Source organism: Procambarus clarkii, chromosome 45 (genome assembly GCF_040958095.1).
Source record: "Procambarus clarkii isolate CNS0578487 chromosome 45, FALCON_Pclarkii_2.0, whole genome shotgun sequence".
Taxonomy (NCBI): domain Eukaryota; kingdom Metazoa; phylum Arthropoda; class Malacostraca; order Decapoda; family Cambaridae; genus Procambarus; species Procambarus clarkii.
Genome location: NC_091194.1, coordinates 9,195,144 through 9,208,579, shown reverse-complemented (window position 1 = coordinate 9,208,579; position 13,436 = coordinate 9,195,144). Strand labels below are relative to the sequence as shown.

Below are 13,436 nucleotides of genomic sequence, written 5' to 3'. Positions count from 1 at the left end.
ACCGGATACCACCCCTGGCTGCTGACGGAGGCCCTGGACCAGACCGGATACCACCCCTGGCTGCTGACGGAGACCCTGGAGGTGCTCCATCACCCGCTCACAGTGACGCTTTCAATAAATCACTCGAGACTGAAGATCTCTCGGAAATTTGAGAATGACAAACGAAGTCCCAATATTCACTAAAAAAAATAAAGTGAGCAGACAGGAGGCACTATATTATACAACAGTGTTATTGACACGAAGTCGTTGCAGAGCGTCTGAGAAGGTAGTAAGGATGACAATAATGGAGCACCCTCAGAGGATACACATTGCCATTGTGGGCAGGACAACATGGACTTTGAAAGGTAAATTCATTCTTGACACACTTGACAGATTTCAGGAGAATAAAAGCAGAGTAGAGTGCCTCTTCCTAGATTGCTAGATAGCATTTGATACTGTACTGTGGTTCTACGTTTTTAATTCCCAATTGGGGCTCCCGGGTTCGATCCCCGGGCGTGATAAATAGTTGGGCACGTTTCTTTTCACCTGATGCCCCTGTTCGCCTAGCATTAAATAGGCACCCGGAAGTTAGGCAACTAATTGCGGATTCCAGGCTGGGGAAGGTTATCTTGAGATGATTTCGGGGCTTTTAGTGTCCCCGCGGCCCGGTCCTCGACCAGGCCTCCACTCCCAGGAAGCAACCCGTGACAGCTGACTAACACCCAGGTACCTATTTTACTGCTAGGTAACAGGGGAATAAGGTGAAAGAAACTCGCCGGCGCCTGAGATCGAACCCAGGACCACAGGATCACAAGTCCAGCGTGCTGTCCGCTCGGCCGACTGGCTCCCCTGGCTGAGTGATTTACCAGACGATAAGCCATTCACACAGTTATCACTGGTCGGTCCGGTTCATGACCAACCACACGTTTGTTAATGTCAGTATTGCTGATGATGCAAAACTAATGAGTAATGACAACCACCGAGGAGGACTGAGAAGCATTACAAGAACACCTCGACAAACTTCAGAAGTTGGCATATAAATGGATGCTAGAGTTCAATACCAAAAAGTACAAAGCAATGAAGATGGGAAAGGGAGAAATGCGTTCAGGAGGTCTCTCACACCATTAGAGGAAGGCAACTGCAAGATTCGGAAAGAAAAAATATTTAGACGTGGATATAATTATTTTTAACATCAGAATAGCATTTCAAGCTAAAACATTAAACATGATATACATCATACGAGGCCAATATTACAATACGCAGCTCCGGCATGGAACCCGCACTTGTGGAACACACAACTAATCGTGTGAAGGACACAACTTTGCAACAAGAATAGTGCCTTGATTAAGAGAACTAAGCTACGAGGACAGATTAAGGTAACTCGGTAAAACAATCCCCCTAGAGAAGGAACAGAAGGTCCATGATCACTACATACAAAATACACATTAGTATAAACAAAGTCCACAAGTATCGTCTATTTTAAATTATAAATATAGAACAAGAGGGAACAGGTGGAAAATGAAAATGCAAATATTTAAGAAATGTAAAGAAATACTCGCACCCATTACAGGCAGTCAACAGGTGGAATGTACTGAAAGAATTAGTTATAGGAAGCCCCCTCCATCCATACCCTTGAGGCCAGATACGTCAAAGAACGCAATTGTCAGGAAAGTTATAAACAACAAACGCATCAAGAGCAAAACAATAACTAATTTGCGAGGCATAGAGCTAGGCTTCACGCCTTCAGTCATTCATTCATACATACACACACACACACACACAAACACACACACACACACACACACACACGAATCCTCCCAAACACCACCCCACAAACACCACCCCCTCACAAACACCACCCCCTCACACACACCACCCCTCACAAACACCACCCCCTCACAAACACCACCCCCTCACAAACACCACCCCCTCACACACACCACCCCCTCACAAACACCACCCCCTCACAAACACCACCCCCTCACACACACCATCCCCTCACAAACACCACCCCCTCACAAACACCACCCCCTCACAAACACCACCCCCTCACAAACACCACCCCCTCACAAACACCACCCCCTCACAAACACCACCCCCTCACACACACCACCCCCTCACAAACACCACCCCCTCACAAACACCACCCCCTCACACACACCACCCCCTCACAAACACCACCCCCTCACAAACACCACCCCCTCACACACACCACCCCCTCACAAACACCACCCCCTCACAAACACCATCCCCTCACACACACCACCCCCTCACAAACACCACCCCCTCACAAACACCACCCCCTCACACACACCACCCCCTCACAAACACCACCCCCTCACAAACACCACCCCCTCACACACACTACCCCCTCACAAACACCACCCTCTCACAAACACCACCCCCTCACACACACCACCCCCTCACAAACACCACCCCCTCACAAACACCACCCCCCTCACAACCCCCCCCCCCCACACACACGCCACCTACCTGGACCATGGTGGCGGCGTCAGGGCCTCACCGCTACAGACGCTGGCCAAGCCTATCAACCACCTGGCTCTCACAACCTGCCTCACACCTCACATTGTCCCCGCCAGCACACCGTACTTGCAGCTCCTCACCGCCATAATCGCAGCCATTGTTCAATCAACGTACTTCAATATTTTTTGGGGGGGGTCAAAATATAGTTCCACTAATTTCGATTTTTCGGATTAGTTATCGATTTATATCATTTTATTTCACCTTCGACGTTTCTTTGTTTGAACTGTTTAGAGAATATTTCAGGCCAATATTTCGTGCCTCGGGGAACCATCTCTGCGTGCTTGCATCATGTCCTGTATCCCAGCTTTAATATCTAACCATTTATTGCATAGTGTGAATATTGTCATGCAGAGACACTCTCGTATGTCTGCTTCTCTTTTGTCTTAATTGTAGTGTTAATTTTAACTTGACTGTGCAGAAAGACTATATTGACCACAGGCACGTCACAACTCCTTGATAATTACTCCAGTGTTAAACGTTACATTTTTGAGCGTTTAAGTCTGCCATGAGGAGGCTGAGCCACATGGAGGAGCTCCGGTGATGTGCTGGTCTCCCAAGATGCCGTGGAGGAGAGACTGCCAGATATATGTCTAGGGAAACAGTAGCCCAAGTCCGGCACAGTGCCACGCCACCAGACACAGCCCTCTCTCCCTGACCTGGCACCGCTCTTATTAAGAGGGCCAAACCCAACCGAAGCACCTATATTTTCAGGCAAATTAGCTCATAATACTCGCTGCCTGGGGGTTCACAATTGGAGCTGAGGTGCAAGTGCCACTGAGGTGTACATCAGGAGAGAGTGCCGACGGACCTTCCTCACTAAACGACGATAAACATTGAACTGAATCAGTGGGAGCCTTGCACGCTGCTTCCCGCTGCCTGGCGTACGACCACCTCACAGCACTCACCACTTACACTCTCATAATCTAAACTCAAATTCTACCTTTATCTTTTATAAACTCGTAGATATGCTCATGAAAATTAACACTTTAACTTATAAATAGTTATCATTTAGGCTCAAGGCCGTAATTAAAGACAGTAATCAAAGCAACATGGAAAAGGTGAAGGTCGACATATTGATTCCAAGGTGGCGACTTGCAGCATAATTTCTCACTACGCTTCGTCTGCTTTTACGCCCAAATCTTTGAAGAAGACAAGCAACACCCGAACCAAATCACCAAGAGAACAGTATAAGCTGGAAGAAGAGAGAGATATTCCATGCGCGTCATTCACGAAAAAAATAATTGACGATCGGCAACGTGAACGACCATTGCCATGCCCGAGTCTGTTGGTGTCCACCACATCAAACACACCATTTTCAACCTCATTTTTTTGGGTTTATGAGAAAAAAACACGACAAAATTCGACAATAGCGGGAATTTTGAGCTTGGTGCGACTTGCCCTGCCGGAGGGCAACGCCGCTGCCCCTCAACCCTCGCTACTTTAACAACCGCGCCAGGCACACTATAAATCCCTGAACTATATGTTTGACAAATCTCTCACCCTGTCCATGGAGGACAGAAGAAAATGTATATATGATGGTTAGCATTGTAAATGTGTGGCCACGTCTGTGGTAGAAAATAATAATAATAATAATAAAACTATAACACAACCTGCCAGACGGTGTCCCCGGCCGGCCTCCCAACTACCCCATTATAACAACAATTACCAACATTTCCTCACTAAATTGTCCCAGTTGAATTATACACAAAAAACTAGTACGATACATACTTTTACTAAATACCTATTAAATATATAGTTTTACCTGGATGTACATTATCATAATATATAATATACATCATAAGCAGGAACATATTGATTACAATAAGACATGTATATTGTTTGTCAAACTTCTGGTGTGTGTAAAAATATATATATATATATATATATATATATATATATATATATATATATATATATATATATATATATATATATATATATATATAACTGTATAATCCTTATTCCTCGTCTAGCCTAGCCAGGGGCTTAAAAGTAGAGTATTTCAAGGCTATTTATTTACCATGTGTTCCAGAAATCACCCTCCCCTTCCTTGCATTATAGTCATCAGTAATTATCAAAAGAAGGCACCGAGCGTATTATAATCATAATGCCTAAAGTTGTTTCTAATGATAACTACTTTACCTTAACTGTTTATTAATTTAATAAATATATATATTTTATGACTGCAAATATTTAATATTTATTTGGCGTCAAATAGACTAGGCAAGTGGGAACCTTTCATTATATGAAAGCCACATTTAGCGAAGATTTCATACGGCAATAAGTTGTATAATGCTCTGTATACATACATATCAATAACAAAGTTTTTGATGTGAGAAGAATGAGATTTCTTTAAAGAAATCAAGTGTTTCATAGATTGCAAACGCTTTCGAAGGCCGCAGGGTCCGCACCCCTGAACTGGGACGTCAGATGAGAGGAAACGCGTCCAACCACTTCTGTTTTGCTAGGGAATTGAACCCGGGTCCCGTGCTTATGAACCGAGGGGACCTCCTACGTGCCTCACTTGGGCTGGACGGTAGAGCGACGGTCTCGCTTCATGCAGGTCGGCGTTCAATCAGCGACCGTCCAAGTGGTTGGGCGCCATTCCTTTCCCCCGTCCCATCCCAAATCCTAATCCTGACCCCTTCCAAGTGCTATATAGTCGTAATGCTTTGGCGCTTTCCCCTGAAAACTCCCCCTCCCCCCTCCTACGTGCCTACGAGTAGGAGTGTTACTCACGAGTACTAGGCTACGAGGTAGCTTATTCGTAGGCTACTACGAGTAGCCTACGAACTACGATTGTAGCCTACTGTACTACAATACCCACTTAAAATGGTATCACTTGAGAAGTTCAGTAATCTAATACTGCGGTTGGCTGTAATAGGTAATGGGTAACCATAAATCTATTTTATACAAATAGATTTTATTAATAAACATTAATAATAAAAGGAACGCCTTACCCCAGAAGTGTCTATAGCACACTGAACACTATATTCTTAGCTGGTGCCCCGGCACCGTACAACCAACAGGTGGAAGAAGCTGCGAGTCTGCTGGCGCATATCTCTCCTATGAATGATCGCATATCTCTCCTATGAATGAATATTACATCACCCTGGACTATGGCTTGGTGAAGCAGGGACGCGCCAAGAGCAGCAGTCGTTACCCCTTATCTACAAGAGTAACGCCGTGACGTCAGTATAAAATTGGGTACTAATCTGTGGCGCAAGGATTGAACTGAACTGCCAGTTCAAAACCACTAGTGATATCGTCAAATAGAAGTAGTCCCCGTGACTTTAACTCCTTCAAGATGCTTTGCTTCAGTGTCTATATATGCTGGCTTAACGTAATATCTTGATCGCTATTTGGTTATTATCTTTAGCTTGGCTGTCCGGTTCTAGCAGAGTTGCCAGTTATTAGGCTTCTTATCGTTGTGGATGTTGCCAATTATTATCAATTAATAATAATTAGATAATAATGATTACCATTAATTATAATTATTATATATATTAATTATATAAATTATTAAGAAAATCAGCAGGAACCGAGGATTCGAACCTATGCTCTAGATACTCCCAGGCAAGGCCTTAGACCACTACACCACGACATGGTTAAAAACACCAGTGCCACCTGGGATTCATCTGAATCCTCTAGGGGGTTCAGAAGGCTTCCACTCAAGCCTAAGCAGGTTTCCACATAGTACCTTGGTGCACTCTGACCTGAAGTCTTAAGGAATTCTACCTCCTACTTCAAATACACAAAGAACTCACATTAAATACGGGTTGAAAATACGTGTTTATATATGAATATATATGTGTGGTCAATCGTGAATATATTTACTGCTTATGTTAAACCAAATTCTTTAAATAGTCCAAAAATGTCGTTTCTTAGAACCCGAAAAATCTTAGCAGATTTTCACACAAGCTTTTTAATATTAACCGAACTTAAGTATGTGGACTTGGGGCCAGGGGAAGGCATTACTTTTAATAATCGGGTTGGGGGTGATAGGAGAGGCTTGGCTCAGGGGTAAGGCTGTACAAGGGTGTGTATCGCATTATCACTCTGTGAGGAATGTTATTACTTGTTAAGATGGGGGTTAAAATGGCCCCAGACTAAATTAAAATGCTACTATACACGCTACTCCAGTATTATGGGGTTGTGTTGTGTGTGTGTGTGTGTGTGTGTGTGTGTGTGTGTGTGTGTGTGTGTGTGTGTGTGTGTGTGTGTGTGTGTGTGTGTGTGTGTGTGTGTGTACTCACCTATTTGTGCTTGAGCTCTAGCTCTTTGGTCCCGCCTTTCAACTGTCAATCAACTGGTGTGTGTGTATTCACCTAGTTGTGTTTTCGGGGGTTGAGCTTTGCTCTTTCGGCCCGCCTCTCAACTGTCAATCAAATGTTTACTAACTACTTTTTTTCCACACCACACCATACCATACCACACCACACACACACACACACACACACACCAGGAAGCAGCCCGTGACAGCTGACTAACTTCCAGGTACCTATTTACTGCTAGGTAACAGGGACGGGAATCGAAAACGCGCCAAAGAATTACGAGTCCTGCGCGCTATGCACCAGGCTATCAGGCCCCCCTGGTATGTAGTGTGTGTGTGAGAGTGTGTGTCCACTTTCCGCCACACTTCCCCGATAATTGTGTCAATATTTCCACCATGAGGACAGTAACAGATTAAAATGACGTTATATGAAGGTTGGTAAGATATACAAACATCCATATATTTATTTATGAGATTCGTTAAACACTCGGGTCTAAACAGAATTATATAAGCCTTCGCAAACCTCTTTTCGTTACAACCATTAAAGTGCTCACCATCAATGCTTAACTAACAACGACTACAAAGGTGCGAGATTTAGCTCCTTGGCCCCCGCCACCTAGAAATTTATGCCTGACGGAATTAATATTAAACGTCAGTTTCGTCTTAATTAAGGCACATATTATTCTTCTGTTATTTTTGTATTTAAGATATACAAATTCCACGAGGGAAGCTAGTAATACCGTTAAGTCTTTAGTATAGTGGTGGGCTGGTAAGTTTGGGCGGCGTGGAGCCATTCCCTGTCTGGGTGGCAGACTCTCTTCGACGTCCAGCCAGGCCTCTCTTAATTCTTGGCTCTCTTGACCAGACCACACACTAGAAGTTGAAGGGACGACGACGTTTCGGTCCGTCCTGGACCATTCTCAAGTCGATTGTGAGACCACACACTAGAAGTTGAAGGGACGACGACGTTTCGGTCCGTCCTGGACCATTCTCAAGTCGATTGTGAGATTCTCACAATCGACTTGAGAATGGTCCAGGACGGACCGAAACGTCGTCGTCCCTTCAACTTCTTGTGTGTGGTCTGGTCAACATACTTCAGCCACGTTATTGTGACTCATCGCCTGCATCTTGGCTCTCTTAATTCTTGGGTTTGTTCAATAAATCTCTGAACTGTATGTTTGACAAATCTCTCACCCTGTCCGTGGAGGACAGAAGAAAATGAATATATATGCTGATTAGCATTGTAAATGTGTGGCCACGTCTGTGGTAGAAAATAATAATAATAAAAATTTCTTGGGTCTCCTCTTCCGATTCGGTTTATGGAGTCTTACGGTATATTGTTACTGTTTATGAAAAATTAACGACTTGTGACCCAACGATTTTAACGATAAAAACGATTTTATGTGTTTGAAGCTTCTAGTGGAATGATGTTTAAAATTCTAAATATGATTTTTTGTTTAATATATTTACTCTAAGTGATAAAATTTCGTTAATATTCACGGGCTGCCGCGCTCTTGCCTCGATGATAGGGCAATTTTGTGAGTTACAATTTCGTTTAGGGCGATAATAGCCTATTAACAAGAAATCACCCGGATAACAACTTCATTTGTATTAAATAACCAGTTTAGATACACGTTTATAAATGTATTTTAGATATAAATGTAGAACCGAGTCATTATTGAAGCAACTTTGCGGAGCTGCAACAAGGAAAATAAAGACCTCAATATATTCTCGTTATAGTGAGTTTCGTACCATGTTGTGGAGCCTCGCCCACGCTGTTGAGAGCAACAATGACATATTTCACAAGTTTTGAAGCCATTATATAAGCAGTATTTTAACTGACGTCAAAGTTTATTATAATATACCGCTTGTAATGCCATGATTCCACTAACAAACAAGTTATATATATTGAACATGTTCCTGTCACAAATTGCGTAGGTTTACGGTACTTTCCCATGGTAGTGTTTGCGTAGGTCTATGATGCTTCCCACGCTAGTGTTTGCGTAGGTCTATGATGCTTCCCATGGAGGTGTTTGCGTAGTATATATCTTATGTTGAGTGCTTACCTATCAGTAAGCACTGATAGGTAAGTACTCAAAAGAAGATATATACTATGCAAAGATAACAATGGGAAAGCATCGTAAAGTACGCAGAGTGATGACAGAAAGAGGTGACGTTGCTGTCTCTCAAACCGTCTCGTCTCGTGAGGTGGTGAAAAATGTTCCCGAAATATTTTTTGGGGGGGTTTTAGTTGGGACAAGTGCTGCAATGTTGACTTCTGCACGTCCTCTCGAATAATACACCGTATATTGACGTAAAACCCCCAACGTCTTTTTTGTTATTAACACATTTAGGTACATGTGCATTTATGTAGCTACGCTAGACCATATGAAGGGAAGTACAGCGTGTCAAAAAACTAGCTACGTGATGCTAAAACTCTCCATCACACAGGATGGTTAGTCATACAGGACCATACGTTAAGTAGTCTGCACTGGCAAATTTTGGGTGCAATATGTGGAAATCCTCAAGCACACGAGAGTGAATAAAGTAACTACAAAGTTCTAGGTACCTCATGCCAACGGGTCTGAATGGAACTGGGCATTCGGTGATGTAGTGTGCAAGCTCATGCTCCAGTTCCTGCTCACAGAGTTTGCACCTGGTGTGCACAGGACAGGGAGACCCGTCACATGTAGCCACCTGCCACAGGTAACGGTAACCCCAACGTCAAAATGTGATGAACTATCAATCATAGCGGCTCGCTAAATTGACGGGCTGTTAATTTTTATTCGATGGTCGTCGATTAGGTTAGGTTCGGCAATTTTGTACATAATTCTTGTGACGTCGTGGCAAATAAAGAGGACGGACTGCTTCATCAGTGGAAGCACTTCTGATCACCTTCCTTTTGATGACCTCTTCCATAGATCTATTAGCGAACCCGTTGTTGTGAAGGCCGTGTCTCACTCAATACCGAGTTCTTCGTCAATCTGCCTTCAACCGGAGGCGTGTATTCACCTAATTATGCTTGTGGGGGTTGAACTTTGGCTCTTTGGTCCCGCCTCGTATGAGAGCTATCATGGTTGACGTAGCTATATCGGAGTCAACAACAATGCACTTGTCAGGTAACTCACTAAGGCACATTCCTATATTACTTCTTTTGATAAAGAAGTGTGGAAGTCGCCACGCATATCTTTCCAAGACTGTTACATCTGGCTGTCGTAAAAGTTGTTAAAATAAAAATAATAAGTTTATGATATAATCACGAAGAGAAGTTTGTAGGCGACAGAGCTCACAGTTCGTGTAACTGTGTGTCCGAGACACTAAATCCACAGAGATCCTCCCAGACTCCGGATACATGTTCGGGCGTTCTTGAGAGAGTTGCTGTAATCCTTTTACCATTAAGAAGACTTGCAGGAGAACGCTCCCACACCACCAGAATTTTGTTTTGTTTTCCAACAGTTCAGTTTTTTTTTTAATTTAACGTTTGTATTTATGTAAGCAAATTTGCACTATTTCCTTTTAACAATATGTTGATATTTATGTATAAGTGAGCATTAGTTGGCACGACCAGCAGGATCAGGATATATCAAAGATTTACTTGACCACATACGAAGCCTGTACATCTTCCCGGAATTAAGGGCCCACCTGCGCCATGTTGCACCGCACACTCCCATTTACTCTAAATTATTAATATAGAAACTTAATGAACAGCAAAATAAAGCATTTATGCTTTGGACCACAAAATGTGAGCAATACCGCCGAACCCGAGACTAGTCGAGTTACAAGTAAGTGAAAAGTGAACAAAGACTTATGACCACTGACTTATGACCACTGACCAGTAACCGCTGACCAATGCCTTGTGACCAGTGACTTGTGACCAGTAACCGCTGACCAATGCCTTGTGACCAGTGACTTGTGACCAGTAACCGCTGACCAATGCCTTGTGACCAGTGACCAGTAACCGCTGACCAATGCCTTGTGACCAGTGACCACTGACCAGTGACCAGTAACCGCTGACCAATGCCTTGTGACCAGTGACCACTGACCAGTAACCGCTGACCAATGCCTTGTGACCAGTGACCACTGACCAGTGACTTGTGACCAGTAACCGCTGACCAATGCCTTGTGACCAGTGACCAGTAACCGCTGACCAATGCCTTGTGACCAGTAACCGCTGACCAATGCCTTGTGACCAGTAACCGCTGACCAATGCCTTGTGACCACTGACCAGTGACCAGTAACCGCTGACCAATGCCTTGTGACCACTGACCAGTGACCAGTAACCGCTGACCAATGCCTTGTGACCAGTAACCGCTGACCAATGCCTTGTGACCACTGACCAGTGACCAGTAACCGCTGACCAATGCCTTGTGACCAGTGACTTGTGACCAGTAACCGCTGACCAATGCCTTGTGACCAGTGACTTGTGACCAGTAACCGCTGACCAATGCCTTGTGACCAGTAACCGCTGACCAATGCCTTGTGACCAGTGACCACTCACTAGTGACCAGTTGAGTCTCGTACCAAACTACGGTAACAAAACACTAGTATAAAGCGAACACCATCGTCCCGCCGTCAATATCACCAACCAGCGTTCACACCAAGCGATAAATCGATGATATAACATCTTGTTTAAAACCAGAAAACATTAAACCATTACAATAGTCAACTAATAATCTAGAAATGAATAATTAAACTTATACCATGCTTTATAGTGGTGAACTTTAACATTTAAAATTTACATTCATGTGTGTGTATTTAAGACTACTGATGTTGTCATGTCGCATTTTGACATTTGACGCTTTGAATAATCTGTGTACTAGATGATATATTGCAAAAATTGTCACATATACACATACTCTATTTAAACTATACATATATAAATTAATTGTGTTGCCCGTGCTGCGAAATTAACTAGACATGCAAATACTGTATAACTTTTTGTTTTTCAATTAAATTTATAAAAATAATTATCATTTGAATGTGAGTGGAGATAGGCAGAATACTGATTTTATAAATAAATCCAGGTTAGGTTAGGTGATTTAGTTTACAGCGATCTCAGGTTGAAATGAGAAATGCTAGTCAAAACTTGGAATGAGAGGTGTAGGCTAGAAGGAGAGTCAGTTCACACTAAGTTGGTGCACGTTGAGTCTTAGTACACACTGTATCTAAATTAGTACACACTGTATCTAAATTAGTACACATTGTATCTAAATTAGTACACATTGTGTCTAAATTAGTACACACTGTATCTAAATTAGTACACACTGCATCTAAGTTAGTACACACTGTATCTAAGCCTTAGTACACACTGTATCTAAATTAATACACATTGTATCTAAATTAGTACACACTGTATCTAAATTAGTACACACTGCATCTAAATTAGTACACACTGCATCTAAGTTAGTACACACTGTATCTAAATTAGTACACACTGTATCTAAATTAGTACACACGGTATCTAAGTTAGCACACGTTGTGCCTAAGTTGGCATACAGTGTGTAAGTAGGCAAAAAGGGCAGAGGAAGGGGAGAGGGGGTGAGAAAATAGTGAACCCAAGTGGTAATTTATACATCAAGGCTATTCCATGCAAATTTCCCCCCTCCCCCAGGCTGATGAAGCTGATGTAATCTCCGGACTCCAGGAATATCTTACGAGAATCACACAATTTTGACTCTCTAATACGAATATTTTTGCTCCCTTGCGAATGAGATGGCATTCCGAAAAAAAAGTACATTTATCAACGACATGGCCTTAAGAGCTTAGTTTGCTGGGGGTGATTTAGATGGCACTGACTGATGCCTCGACACCTTCACTGCTTCCAGCGATTGGAATACATCGCTCATTATCTGTTATATACACATATATACACTGAGATCCGTACCCTGTATCTCGGTGTGCATGCACTAAGAGGTGTACCCTACTTCTCGGTATATATATATATACTGAGAATATACGTTAGCAATGGACAAAAGTAAACTTGTTCGTTAGTCATTCAGCTGTTTTGGTGACCTTAATAACCCTCCAGAGGTTGCTGGCCCTGAAACTCAACACCCAATCAATGGAAGTTATTATTCAGTTCACTTCCTGTTGACTATTGCTTTACACTGAGAGATCCACAGAACAAAAGACTCCGGCAACAAGTAATTAATCACAGATTATTGTGACTCGAATGATGACTTATTTTATTTTCTAATATCGTTCATATAGGTACCTGGGTAAAATAGGTACCTGGGTGTTAGTCACCTGTCATGGGCTGCTTCCTGGGGGTGGAGGCCTGGTCGAGGACCGGGCCGCGGGGACACTAAAGCCCCGAAATCATCTCAAGATAACCTCAAGATATTTTTAACTTTCACTCTTTCACACTTGTCCAAAATGCTTAGCTCTGGCTGTCTCCTTATAGATAATAATTTACTTATAATAGTTAAGCTTAACACTGTAACAACAACTGCATAATATTTTTTTTTTACAAATAAAATTTTATTTATTATTGTTATTATTATAAATGGTAATGTCTTCTCACAGACAGAATAACATAATATAAAAACCCACACTTGTGTATTTGTTAAAAATATGTAAAGAAATGAGTATTATGTATTAAGACGTTGAGATGTAAGTCTCGTCCTTGCCACACACTCAG

The 13,436-nt window shown here is 42.6% G+C and overlaps 1 protein-coding gene across 1 annotated transcript in view; it reads right to left on the bottom strand.

Moving 5' to 3' along the window:
• The window catches only part of LOC123749159 (beta-1,4-glucuronyltransferase 1), a 68,232-nt gene extending 64,889 nt beyond the window's left edge, over positions 1-3,343 (bottom strand). Inside the window, exon 1 of the mRNA XM_069301050.1 lies at positions 2,473-3,343. Coding sequence (XP_069157151.1) covers positions 2,473-2,481 — 9 coding nt within the window. The 5' untranslated portion in view covers positions 2,482-3,343. The remainder of the gene's footprint in view (positions 1-2,472) is intronic.
• Between the last annotated feature and the right edge of the window lie 10,093 nt (positions 3,344-13,436).